Below are 13,780 nucleotides of genomic sequence, written 5' to 3' on the forward strand. Positions count from 1 at the left end.
AGTTGGTGGTTTAATCAGAATACCATTTATAACGGTATTCTCAACAAACACATTATTATAAAACCAAACAATGACTTTCCAAAAGTAATTTCTATTTTCTTACAATCAGATGGAACTCGCTTTTATAATACTTTCTTTGATGTTCATGGTTATGAAATAAAGATTTTAAGTAGTTTTTTATGTAATCAAATATTGATATTGAAATGAAAAAGTCAAATATCGAGCATGCAATTAGTGTCGAGCCATCTCGAAAATCGTTCTTCAAATTTTGAAAAGCTGAATTTCGGTATAATAAAATCGTGCAAGATCGGATATATCGAAATTCAAGTGTTTATGCCCTCCCCCCCCCCCCCCCCCCCCCCCGGCATCTACTGATGTCCTGCCCGTCCGTTTGTTCGTCCGTCCGTTCGTTCGTTCGTCCTACCGTACGTACGAGGTTAACCAAATGTGACCGTTTCATCTAGCATCAACACCCCTTACTACAATGACTTGATAGTAATGCAGATGTAACCTGTGACCATTCCTCATCTTTAGACATCACCTGATCTAGTTTGACCTTGAACTTGAACTTGACCTCGTTTTGGACTTAGGTTGCTTTGTATCGAGAAAATGCCACCGGGGGCATCAGGCGTTTATTGAACACAGTTCCTTGTTAAAAATCTAAATATATTATTCCCGGTATTATATTTCAAGTCTGCTCGAATTGTCAAAGCAATCGAATTTAAAACTGGTATTGAATGTGAAACTATCTTTTAAACAGCCAGCTTCCTGGAAAAACCAGTACTGGTGTCATATGAGAAGTCATGATCGTGACCCCTTTGGTGCTTGAACCCACGATCCCTGGGTTGAGCGGCCGACACATTATCCACTGGACGACCGCTCCCCTCAAAATATTGGAGTTTCGGTCATCCTCCTGGATCTTATTTCAATTCTGCCTCGAAATTCGACGAATTCTTTTTATTTTAATTTCGATTTCCGAGTCTGCGCGAAATTCAATGTAAGCGAAATTCAACATCATCCTTTCAAAATCTGAATTTTGATTTTCTACTTCTAACTTGCCCAAAATATGCCGCCTCAAATTTCAACGTTTCTTTTTTTTAATTTTGAATTTCGATCCTCAATCTGTTTAAAATTGACTATTGGCTGTAAACAAATCATATTATGGAGCGTCCACTAATTTATAAATCCGTACATGTGTGCTGTTAAGCAGATGAGAAGATATCAGTCTTTACCGTTAAGGAGCTTAAATTCCGTAAGAATTGACGGAAACATACGAGAATGTTCGAGTTTTTCCGATAAGGAAAAAAAAACTATACTCATCTGCAAAATGCTTTAAAAAAGACCATTTTCTTCTGCATCTAGAAAACTGAAATTAGTATGAAACAATAGCTAAATGAAAATAGATTACTAAGTCGTTTGCAAAGGTCTTTAAGCGCACATAGGAATCTATTATTCTTTGTTAAACAGAAGAAATTTCAGCAAATTATCCATATTTTACTATGTTTCTAATTGTAGATAGACAGACATAAGGTATACGCAAAAAATACCATTTTCTTTTAAATTCATTTTAAAAAAAAAAAACATTCATAAGAAAGACAATGCATTGAATATATTATCACATCGTTTGCAAAGCTAAAATACCTATAATACTTTTTCCATGAATTTAAATAAAGTAAAGGGCTCCTTCTTCGCGCTATATAAAATATTTTCACTTGAATGTGTGAAAAATCGATGGGTCTAATTTTCCCATATGCGTGCGTTTCCGCGCGCGCGTCCGGAAATACCACGGACACGGCAAATAAAGAAATAATACAAAAATCACCAACTTTTAAACGTCTAGGGAAGCAAGAAGACATAAAAATAATTTCAAAATAAAAACATATATAAAAAGTTTATTATCTGTAGAATACTTCAATAGGATAATAAATATTCTCAAAATATGAATAAAGTGGCTACAGGGAAAAGAATAAGATACGTATCACAGGTTTTTGATTATTTTATTCAGTAACTATATGCCGTAAACAGAGACTGATAGTGATGTTTTTAATCGCCAAGGGAAGCATTAATTCTTCATTTTAGATAAATATTTTTTATATCTCTGTAAAGAGAAAAGAATGACGAACACTTCAATAGGATAATAAATATTGTGTGTTCATTCTAATTAAAACAATATTTGTTCAAACTTTTTTTCCTTCTTTGTTTATATTGGAAAATATCAACCAGATAAAAATCGATATCGCACTGCCTGGTGATTTCAAGGGGGATAATTTTACCGATAAGACGACAAATTTTACCTAATTGTTGATCATGGTTGTTCTGACATGTTAGCGCACTTCAAACGTACCACAAATTAGTCCGCCGATACAACAGAAATGGTCTTTGTTGTATTGGTGCGCTATTTTTTGTGTTATTTTTTTATGTATTGGTGATCTTCAAACATGCCAACACACTAGAACTAGAACGAAATGGTAAAACTCGGCCACCATAGGTTGGAGACATTTGAAAGCTTTTTTTTAAATTTGCGACATAAGTGGGTTCCTTAAGCTGCACAAATGTTGTATTCAGAAGAATATCTTTGATCACTTCTCCGACACCACTTATAATTTTTATACCTGCAGGATTTGAGAATGTCACCACTAACTTATCATTAACTGCTGCTATACCCCTGCAGTTGCCTGGTGCTGATATCTGACCGACGTCTTGAATCCTGTTGTCAATATAAATAAACAGAAACTTAATTTTCTTCTCGTGTGGCAGTGTGACTCCCACGATATTCTCGCTGGTTCTCGTCATATCCCATGGGCCCGTAGAAAATGTTAGCTGTCCTTTTTTAGTGAAGTTACAGTCAAAGAGGACTACCAGATACCGTTGATAATCGGCCGCAATGACTTGTGGATTGCATTTCTATGAGTGTTGAATAGCCGACTTGTTCATAACTGCTTTCTGAGTCGCCCTGCATTTCGTTCTCAAATTCGCAAAACTCCAGTTGGCCCAAAGAGTCTTCCCTGACCGCAAGAGAATTTGATAGCGTATTCGGAAACAGCTGAAATTGTCTTATTTTCGTATCTGCCTTTATTGTCAGAAAAGCTGATTTCATTTCTCTTATCTTCACAGCAGTCTTCACTGTTGCTATGAATAATTGTTTTTGTTGCTTCGTCTCTTCAAGAAGGTCAAAGTCTGACTTTATCTCTTTAATTGCATCAAGTTTAGCAGTGCATGAGTCATTCAGCTGTGTTTTTTTTTAAAGTATCTTCCATTAAAATGTTTGTCGATTCTTTCTCAATGTTTTGTCCCAGTTTGTTTATAATCTTCCTACGTTGCCTCACCTGTTGCAGGGTGGTTGCATTGCAGCGTCTGCTTAACTGGTCTTTTTCTTGGATTCTCTTTTTCTGTGTTTTAAACAATTGCTCCATATCTTTCAGTTCCTTTTTTACTTCATTATATAATGGAGCTTTATCTATATCTTTCGTAAAATCTGTAACTGCTTGCAAAGAAACACACGTGCGATGCATGGCTGCGATGCAGGTAGGACAGCCAAAAGCCTGGTGATATTTACAGTAAAATTTTATCGTCTCACCTTTTTGTTTTGCACAATCTTCTGAGAGGGAGGTTAAAGCTTTTCTTCCTGGCATCTCATGCTGTAATAATACTTTGTGATGTTTCGTCGGCTTTGGGTCACGGCGGTAACTGGAACAGTCAAAACACAGATAGTCCTGACAATCAACGCAGAACGCGGTTGCAGGTTTTTGTATCCCGTCTACTTCGCAAGCATCACATTTTAGATTTTTATTGACGTGTTCATTTGTCTTTTTAACACCTTCCGTATTCTCCGTACTTCCCAAACCTTATTCAACCGTGTTTATAAAAAACAAGTTTTATCCTTTCCTTTTCATATTAACAAACGTTTGTGTTTTGTGTGTAATCTTTCAAGACAGCAAAGCGAAACGCTTGCAAATCGCGCCCAAATTTTGAAACACCAAGCATGTTAAAGAACCAACGAAGAAGGGTTAACAATTTTGGTTAACTTAATCCGTCCGTATCTTGCATATTGACCTTGAAAGGTTTATCAAACGCCACCAAAAATAATATGTAAATTCTTTATTAGCATGTAGAACGCTTCACTTTCTGGGAATTTTCTATCCATTTAATGACTTTGTTTTCAAATGTATTTTCAGTTATGACTGGCAGTCAATAATCCCTAACCTGTGCTTGGTTGTTCTTTGTAAGTAACTTACAAGTAAATGCATGCATCTTGCTGATCGGACATGACTTACCTGTCTGACTAGTGACATGTGTTTGGTTTACACAGTATTTATTGATATAGTTACAATTGTTACAGTTTTACAAATATACCAACATAGAGGATCGAGTAGGAAGCTACAAGCTCTCCCTCTCCAGTGTTTAATTTACCGGTACCATCATTGAACGCATTACTACACGTTTCAGAGACTAATTACGAGAAGCAAGACAGCTAGGAAGATCATACAACTGTCGTGTAAAGACACCGACATTGTTATAACCGACTTTTAGTCAATATGAACCAGCAAGGACGTTTCTTTGAAAGTAGAATTGTTGTTATATTCATCTTCATGTATAGTATAGCTCTTTTAATGTACATTGTATCGTGTCATCCATAGATTCAATGTTATAACATAGGTAATTAAAGTTAAAACAAGATTTTTTAATAAAACAATTCATTCATACGACATTAAAGGTATAAATTCAAGCATGATAAATCCACACGTTCAATATGTTTTCTTTACAGCATAACGAGCTCTTGGACGCAACACTAGTAGTGATATAATTACATTTTCATATTTTCTATTTTTGTTAGAACAGAAATTCGCCTAAAGGGGCCTTTATTGCAGAGTGGTTAAGGCCGCTGACTTCAAATCACTTGCCCCTTACAGTACTGTTGTTGGTTCAGTCCTCGCTCAGGGTGTTGAATTCCTCATCTTCATGCGAGTAAGTCATCTAGCTGGCTTACAAGTTAGTGGTGCTACCCAGGTGTCTGCCCTTGATGAAATAATGCATGGAAGTCCACCATCAAGAGCTGGAAAGTTGCCATATGACCTATAATTGTGTCGTTGAACCCAACAACAAAAAACAAAGAATGTAACACAGACTGTTCATGAATGCAAGTAACAGTATATAATAGGTAAACTCGTACAGCGATTTTGTTACAATCATACAAAAGAAACTACTTTAGATATATGGCTTCAACTGAATGGAACTGGTCTCTGATATGTAATATCTGGGTAAATGTTTGGTCAAATATTTATAACCTATATGTTATAGAACAGACCAGACCTTTGACCTCAAATTGTGACCTTGATCCTCGGGTTAGGGGTCTGGGTGTTGTCTCATTCTGGGAAACATTTTTGCCAAACATGTTAAAATCAATTAATGGATGGCAGAGTTATGGGCCATACAGAAAAAAAAACATATTGACAACTGACCTCTAGGAAAACCACTACTGACATCTGACCTTGTAGTTTGGCCTTACCTCTGAACTAGAGGTCTAGGTGTTTCCCATAACACATTGTCTCATTATTGGATACATTTGTGCAAAGTAATATTAAAATCACTTCAACAATGACAGAGTTATGGACCAGAAATAAAACAACAACACTATTTCCTAAGACTGCTGAATGTATTCTTGACCATTGGGATAGGGATCTGGGTGTAATGCATGATTTGCCATCTAATTATTGGATACATTTACATCAAAATCCGTTCAAGGATGACAGTGATGACTGTACAGGAAAGAAGAGGGCCATGATGTCCCTATATCACTCACCTGAGTTAAGTTGCTTGCCTGAACAAATCAATTTTCTAAAGCTTCAAAAACAAAAACTAGGTGAGTAGGTCATGGTAAAGATTATTCACAATAACTACTGAAATCTATTAACAAGTTTTTCCTTTGATTTAAGCGGTTGTCCTAAGTGACCCAGTTTCAAACTAGCCTAGGAATCATCATGATAAACTTTCTGACCAAGTTTCATGAAGAACGGGTCATACGTATGGCCTCAAGTGTTAACTGACCCAGTTTTTGACCCATATGACCTAGTTTTGAACTTGGCCTAGGAATCATCAAGATAAACATTCTGATCAAGTTTCATGAAGATAGGGTCATAAATGTGGCCTCTAGGGTGTTAACAAGCTTTTCCTTTGATTTTGACCTGGTGACAGGTGACCTAAAAGCACAACTGATCTTTGATCTTTAAGTGTGACTTTGACTTTTGACCTAGGGGTCTTGGTGTTTCACATGACACATCATCTGATTATGGGGAAACTTTTTGCCAAATACTATTAAAATTCCTTCATGGATTACACGGTAACCCACTTTTAAACTTGACCTAGATTCCAAAGGCAAACACTCAAGATTATAAAGTTTTGAGAAGATTAAACAAACAAGAGCTCTGCAAAACGTGGCAATATACACCAAAAAGAATACATCAGAGGATGGGAGCAAAATTTAAAGAACTTGACTGTTGAAGTTTAAAGGACAGGAACAACAAAGGCAAGAAATTCCAAAAAAAATTCTAAGTCCACAAAAAAGTCAAAACACACCTGAAAATTGGAGGTACCATCCATATTGTACCATAGAAAAGTGGTATTGGTTTTTCCCTACAGCCAATAATAAAAGTTTCAAAATAAGCTATTTATAGTAATATAAAAGGGAAGTAATTCAATTTTTTTTATTGTAAGTGAACAAAAAAGGGATCTGCCAAATAAAAACAAGAGTACTGTAATGCAGAGCAATATACACAAAGCAAAGTCATCTATGACCTTTGACCCTTAAGTGTGACCTTGACGCGAGTCAGCCGAAACATGCGCTCTGCATGTCGTCTTGGTGTGGTGAACATTTGTGCCAAGTTTCTTTGAAATCCTTCAAGCAGTTCAAGAGTTACAGAGCGGTCACGAAACAAACTGATATGACCTTTGACCCCTAAGTGTGACCTTGACCTTGAAGCGAGACATTCAAAACATGCGCTCTGCATGTTGTCTCGGTATGGTGAACATTTGTGTCCAGTTTCTTTGGAATCCTTCAAGGGGTTCAAGAGTTACAGAGTGGGCACTAAATTGCTAACAGACAGACAAAAAGACGGACACCGGGGGTATAACATACACCTCTAGAGTGTAAACAAGCATTTTCCATGATTTGACCTAATGACCTAGCTTTTTCACTTCAGGTAACCCTGTTTTGCACTTGTCCTATATTTGATAGAATCAAGCATTCTGACAAAGTTTCAAAAAGGTGAAGAAGAAAATGTGGCCTCTACAGTGTTAACAAGGTTTTCCTATTAATTGACCTAGTGGCCTTGTTTCTGATCCCAGATGACCCTTCAGTGAACTCGTCAGAAGTTTTGATGAAGGTAATGTTCTGACAAAGATTCAGTAAGGTTGGTCTAAAATTGTGACCTTTAGAGTGTTAACAGCCAAATTGTTGGTGATACATGATGCACAATAACAAACACAGGATGAACATAGGAGCTCTGCTTGGGCACTTTGTGCTCAGATGAGCTAACAAGAGCTGTAACAGGAGACAGCATGTTGACTATTTTGATGCTGGATAGTGAAACTGGGCACATCTGAGGAAGCTGGAGCTGTCACTAGTATTTAATGACTCAAATAAGAATGAAGATCTTGGATAATAGCTTGAGTCTGTGTCAAAAGTAATATGAGAGATAAAGAACATCAAGTAAGTATAATTCTAAGCAAAACGGAGGATAATTCATGAAATATTGGCGCACAAGTGATTTTTGCACCTTGTGTCATATGATGTAGGTAATGATGTGGAATAACAACTTCAAGTTTGAATCAAATGCATTTAATTATAACTGAGATATAGTGAAAATGCATCAAAATTAACCTGAAAGTCTAAGTAAAAGGGGGCATAATTCATCAAATATTGGCATCAGAGTTATGGACCTTGTGTCATATGATGTGGTTGATAAGACGGAACAACTATTTTAAGTTTGAATCAAATCCATTTAGTAATAACTGAGATAGAGTGAAAGTGCATCAATTTTAACCTGAAATTCTAAGAAAAAAGGGGGGATAATTCATGAAATATTGGTGCAAGAGTTATGGCCCTTGTGTCATATGATGTGAGTGATGATGTTTAATAACTATTTTAAGTTTGAATCAAATCCATATAGTAATAACTGAGATAAGAGTGCAAGTGCATGAAAACTTTAACCTGAAATTCTAAGAAAAAGGGGCATAATTCATGAAATATTGGTACCAGAGTTATGGAACTTGTGTCATATGATGTAGGTGATAAGGTGGAACAACTATTTTAAGTTTGAATGAAATCCATTTAGTAATAACTGAGATAGAGTGAAAGTGCCTCAAAACTCTAACCCGAAATTCTAAGTAAAAAGGGGGTATAATTCATGAAATATTGGTATGAGAGTTTTAGCCCTTACGCCATACGATGTAGGTGATGATGAGGAATAACTATTTTAAGTCTGAAACAAAGCCATCAAGTATTTACAGAGATAAAGTGAAGTGCATCAAAACTTTAACCAAAGTGCAGATGCGGAAGGATGCCGACGCCGGGTGGAGTATGGACAGCTCTCCATACTTTGTATAGTCAAGCTAAAAACTTGTTTCATCATCAAAGTAAAATAAATATAAAATCTGAAGTCATATGTATAAGCTGTTTCAATAATAGAAATTTAATATCCAATGCAATGTTGTGACCATAGCTGGTCTTCATTTGCAAAAGAAAGCAGTAACATGAAATATTAGCATAATTACATGAACTTTGCAAGTAAAACTGTCTTGCAGGGCCTAAAAATCAGAATTTTCACTAGTACCATAAGAAAACAATTATAATAAGGGTACAATTTCAAAATGCTGGGTAGATATTTTTAAGTCCACCTTGATTTTTTAGGTGGTTCTCTTCGATATTTTAGAATTTTTGAGCGGTAGCTGATTTTGTTTATATGAAAGAATAACAGAATAACACTGTATGGACAGTTACTTTTTTCATTAAATAAAACTGATATGAAAAGACAACTAAACAAACAATTCTGGAGAATTAATTTTGAAAATTCTTTCTCTTTTTAAGTACTTGTGAAACATGTTGTACCATAATCCTTTGAATTAACTGAATTAACCACAGAACATGTCACATAACAAATAACACAAGACACATCATTCAGGCAGTTCACGATTTCTTTTCTTTCTCCATTTCTTTGATCTGAGCTGCCTTACCAGCTGCAGCAGCAGCTAGAATTTGTTGACTTGATGTGATAGATGTCCCTGAAGATCCAAGAATAACATTTGCAGGGCTTCCTGGACTTGCACTAGTCCCTGACGACCCCACTGTTGTCAAAATTACATTTGCTGGGCTCCCAGGACTGGCACCAGTAACAAGTTTACTTAAAGTCTGTCTCAATGCAGCATCACTTTGCACAGAAATTGTCTGCCCTGTGGGACCTACTGTGTGGATCAATGGCCCCTGAGTGGGAAATCCTTGCACTCCAGCAGCCAACTTTACAGATCCTGGGTTGATAATCCTGGCAAAAACTGGCTTCCCTTGTTGAGTTGTCTTTCCCTGAGACCTTGTATGTTGAACTAAATGTCCAGGTGGCAGCACCTGTCCTTGCTGTAAAGCAGGCTGGGAAATCAAGATGGTTGCTTGACCTGCTTTGAGTCCAGCTTGCTGAGATAGAACTGTTCTCACCATTTGAAGACTTGGACTCTGAGGAGTTACACCTGAGCCTGAAACTAACAAAAGTTTTATAATAATATTATGATAATTTGACATATTATCAAATATCTACTCAACATAAATACTATAACCTTGATATGAACACCCCTAACTATCAGGAAGGTCTAATACGGGGAGTAGAAACTCCGTATAAATCAATACGTTTATCTGTATTATGCTGTCGTCCATACCTGTAAATATCGACCAGTCGTTAGCGATCGATATTTTGTTTTCGCCACTATCGATTAGCGTGTAATTAGCATATTACCTCATGTTAATCATGGAGCTATATCACTTATTGTTCAAAGGGTTTACCAGTCACATGTTAAGTGGCGATAATTAGATGATCAGAGATTGATCTAAAGGGATTCTGAAGCAAAAACAGCATGTGACTGCATGTGGTGATATGCTTAATTATTATGAATTAACTCGAGCTCACTTCCCTGAAGAAATATTTTACCACGTAACTTCAAACCTTTATCAAAGGGCCAATTTTCGTTGGATTTGAATAAAAAAAGAAGGAAAATAACAGAAAGCTGACACTTTTCTTAATCTTGTAGAGCCATAATTATAATTATTGTTTATAATGTCAGATTTCTACATACAGAAACAAACATTCTTCTTGAACGTAGGGAATGTTTCAAACGAAATTGTTGTTTAAACTCCAAAAATTAGTTTAATAAATTTAATCTTAAAACTGATGTGTGAAAAATACAATGTATTTAAATTAAAATAACAATATTTTTTTAAAAAAGGCCGACAACGAAGTTACATTTAGTATTCCGAACTTTTAGATAAAACTGCAGAAAATCATCTAGGTTTAACACGCATTTAAATGGTGAAGAACAGAGCAATATCATAAACAAATATTTTCAGGCAACAGTTTACAGTTTTGACTTGCTATTTTCATTAAAATATGTCCTAGTTTTTTTCTTCTAAGTACTTTGAATCAACAAGGCAAATATCATGTAAAAAACGACATCTTTCTCTCTGGGTAAGACAAGTCTAGATCTAGCCATTTTCACAGGGCGAAAAGTAACATTAATGTAGATATTTTCCATTTGAAAACAGATGCAGGCAATAATTTCATGGCAGAACTTTTGTTTTCAACAAAAAATTCAACAAATGCTTTCCCAGATTTTCACTGAAAGGACGAGTTAAACTGTAAGGCGTAAGTGTGTGAGTAATAGCAGAATAACCTACGGCATACGCTTCGATTGGACGACAGCATAAGATAAGATAAATGCCGGTTTCCAGTCCCCGTATCAGTTGTTCCAGTAACTATATAACTTACATACATGTATCTCCTGACAAAAGTTCTCTACTTCAAAGACAAGTTCATTTCATTATATTATATCAGTGCAGTATTTATCAATCAAACTTCTAATGAACAAGCAGCCCCGTACTGGTATTAAGTTTTTAAATAAAATTTGGAGAAAAATGGGCCCAAATACTGCAAAATTTTCTGATTTTTGAGGATTTTGTGGGGTAGTCAATCCAGAAAATTAAATCATAAAGAAGTAAAATTCCAATTTGTTTTAACTTGGAAACTTGAAATCAATAATTCACATCCACATGAAATGGCTGTTTTAGCCCAAACGATGAAATCTCACGCTCACAAAATTAGATGATTTCACAGTAAACGACCTCTTTTCCAAAAATGCAACACCCAAGGTGTTCCTATAGTGGTATGTGGTGAGTATTAACTGTGTTGTGATAAAATTTTTAGGGATGATTGCAAATTCCTTCTTCAATCAGTCTAAACCTTAATCATTATGTGCTTTACTCTCTGAGAAAAATAACATATAAATGCATGAGGAAAATTTACCAAGATCCACACAATAATCATCATTCATTTAGTTACTTTAATCTACATATGAAGGATAAATAGCCAGTCCCAGACTTCTGGTATCTCTCAACTATTGTAAGAATTTATTTCAACTCACCAGTAGTGTCAGCGCCAGACTGTGCCTCTACTGTTTTCAGACTTCCTGTCGGCGGCTGTAAAATTAGCTGTGCAGGAACCAGTCCTGGCTGGCCTTGTGTAATAACTTTACCATGACTTCCAGTACCTGTAACATACTTACATATTTGTTCTACCAAACTCTTCACCATCATAATCTTAAGAGTGACAAAAGGACAATCATACCACTAATTTAAATGGAAGGGTGATAACATATACATTATCTTGCTATGGCACAAAGGCATTTGTTTAGAGACTGCACAATACGGTTGTTAGTTGTTTATAAGGATAGACTGGGCAAAAGAAAGGGCAATTACCATTATTAGATATTAAGTTGTATGCAACCGTAACATGTCGACAACAAAAACAGCAAGAGCTGTCACAGGAGACAGCGCACTCGACTATTTCAATGCTGGATAGTGAAACTGGCCACGTGTGAGTAAGCTGGAGCTGTCACTGAAGTGTTTAATTACTCAAACGTGGATGAAAATATTAAATGTAACAGTCCGTGTTTAACAGGGATAGAGAAAAGTATCAAAACATTAAATAAGTATAAAAGGGACATAATTCACAGAAATTTCTACAAAAGTAATGCACCATGACAATGTGTCAAATCATATGGCTAATAATGTGGAGCAACTATTTGAAGTTTTGATCAAATAAGTGAGACAGAACAGAAGTGCATCATAACTTAAACCTGAAATTCTAGTAAAAAGGGGTATAACTCATAGCATTTTGGTGCCAGCATCATGAACGTTGTATCATATGATTTTGGTGACCATGCGGATCCACCGTTTTAAGTTTGAATAAAATCCATTTAGTAACAACAGGATATAGTGAAAAAGCATCAAAATTAAACTGAAATTCTAAGTAAACAAGGCAGTCTGAAAGACAGCTAAATCCCCCGCCACTGCTATGGATAGTGAAAGGGTAAACCTTTGATTTTAGCTGTGACCTTGACCTTGAACTGACATGGCTGACTCATGAATTCTGCACAACGTCTTGATGAGATGATCATTTGACCCAAGTTTCATGAAAATCCTTCAAGGGGTTTAGGAGATACAGAGCTGAAACCTTTGACCTTCAGTTGTGACCTTGACCTTGAGTTAACATGGCTGACTCATGAGTTCTTGATGAGGTGATCATTTGACCCAAGTTTGATGAAAATCCTTCAAGGGGTTTAGGAGATACAGTGTGGACACAAAATGGAAGGTTCAAACCTTCGACCCTTAGTTGTGACCTTGACCTTGAGCTGGCATGGTTGACTCATAATTTCTGCACATCGTCTTGATGAGGTAATCATTTTACCCAAGTTTTATAAAATTCCTTCAAGGGGTTTAGGAGATATAGAGCGGACACGAAATGGAAGGCTCAAACCTTTGACCTTCAGTTGTGACCTTGACCTTGAGCCTACATGGCTGACTCATAAGTTCTGCACATCGCCTTGATGAGGTGATCATTTGACCCAAGTTTGACGAAAATCCTTCAAGGAGTTTAGGAGATATAGAGCGGACACAAAATGGAAGGCTCAAAACCTTTGACCCTAAGTTGTGACCTTGACCTTGAGCTGGCATGACTGACTCATGGGTTCTGCACATCGTCTTGATGAGGTAATCATTTGACCCAAGTTTGATAAAATTCCTTCAAGGGGTTTAGGAGATATAGAGCGGACACAAAATAGAAGGCTCAAACCTTTGACCTTGAGTTGTGACCTTGACCTTGAGCCGACAAGGCTGACCCATGGGTTCTGCACATCGTCTTGATGAGGTGATCATTTGACCCAAGTTTCATGAAAATCCTTCAAGGAGTTAGAAGATATAGAGCGGACACAAAATGGAAGGCTCAAAACCTTTGACCCTAAGTTGTGACCTTGACCTTGAGCTGGCATGGCTGACTCATGGGTTCTGCACATCGTCTTGATGAGGTGATCATTTGACCCAAGTTTTATAAAATTCCTTCAAGGGGTTTATGAGATATAGAGCGGACACAAAATGGCAGGCTCAAACCTTTGACCTTGAGTTGTGACCTTGACCTTGAAACGACAAGGCTGATTCATGGGTTCTGCACATTGTCTTGATGAGGTGATCATT

At 36.5% G+C, this 13,780-nt stretch overlaps 1 protein-coding gene across 4 annotated transcripts in view; it reads right to left on the reverse strand.

Moving 5' to 3' along the window:
• Positions 1-8,662: 8,662 nt before the first annotated feature.
• LOC123556329 (nuclear factor related to kappa-B-binding protein-like) overlaps positions 8,663-13,780 on the reverse strand; it is a 144,369-nt gene continuing 139,251 nt past the window's right edge. Inside the window, exons 28-29 of one of the 4 annotated variants that reach the window (XM_053542559.1) lie at positions 11,674-11,792; positions 8,663-9,738 (exon numbers count right to left, since the gene is read on the reverse strand). In XM_053542559.1, the coding sequence (XP_053398534.1) occupies positions 9,182-9,738; positions 11,674-11,792 (676 nt within the window). In that variant the 3' untranslated portion in view covers positions 8,663-9,181. Of the gene's footprint in view, positions 9,745-11,673; positions 11,800-13,780 lie in introns of all 4 variants that reach the window. The other 3 variants (XM_053542558.1, XM_053542556.1, XM_053542557.1) reach the window with 3 other exon arrangements.

This window comes from Mercenaria mercenaria, chromosome 5 (assembly GCF_021730395.1).
Source record: "Mercenaria mercenaria strain notata chromosome 5, MADL_Memer_1, whole genome shotgun sequence".
Taxonomy (NCBI): Eukaryota; Metazoa; Mollusca; class Bivalvia; order Venerida; family Veneridae; genus Mercenaria; species Mercenaria mercenaria.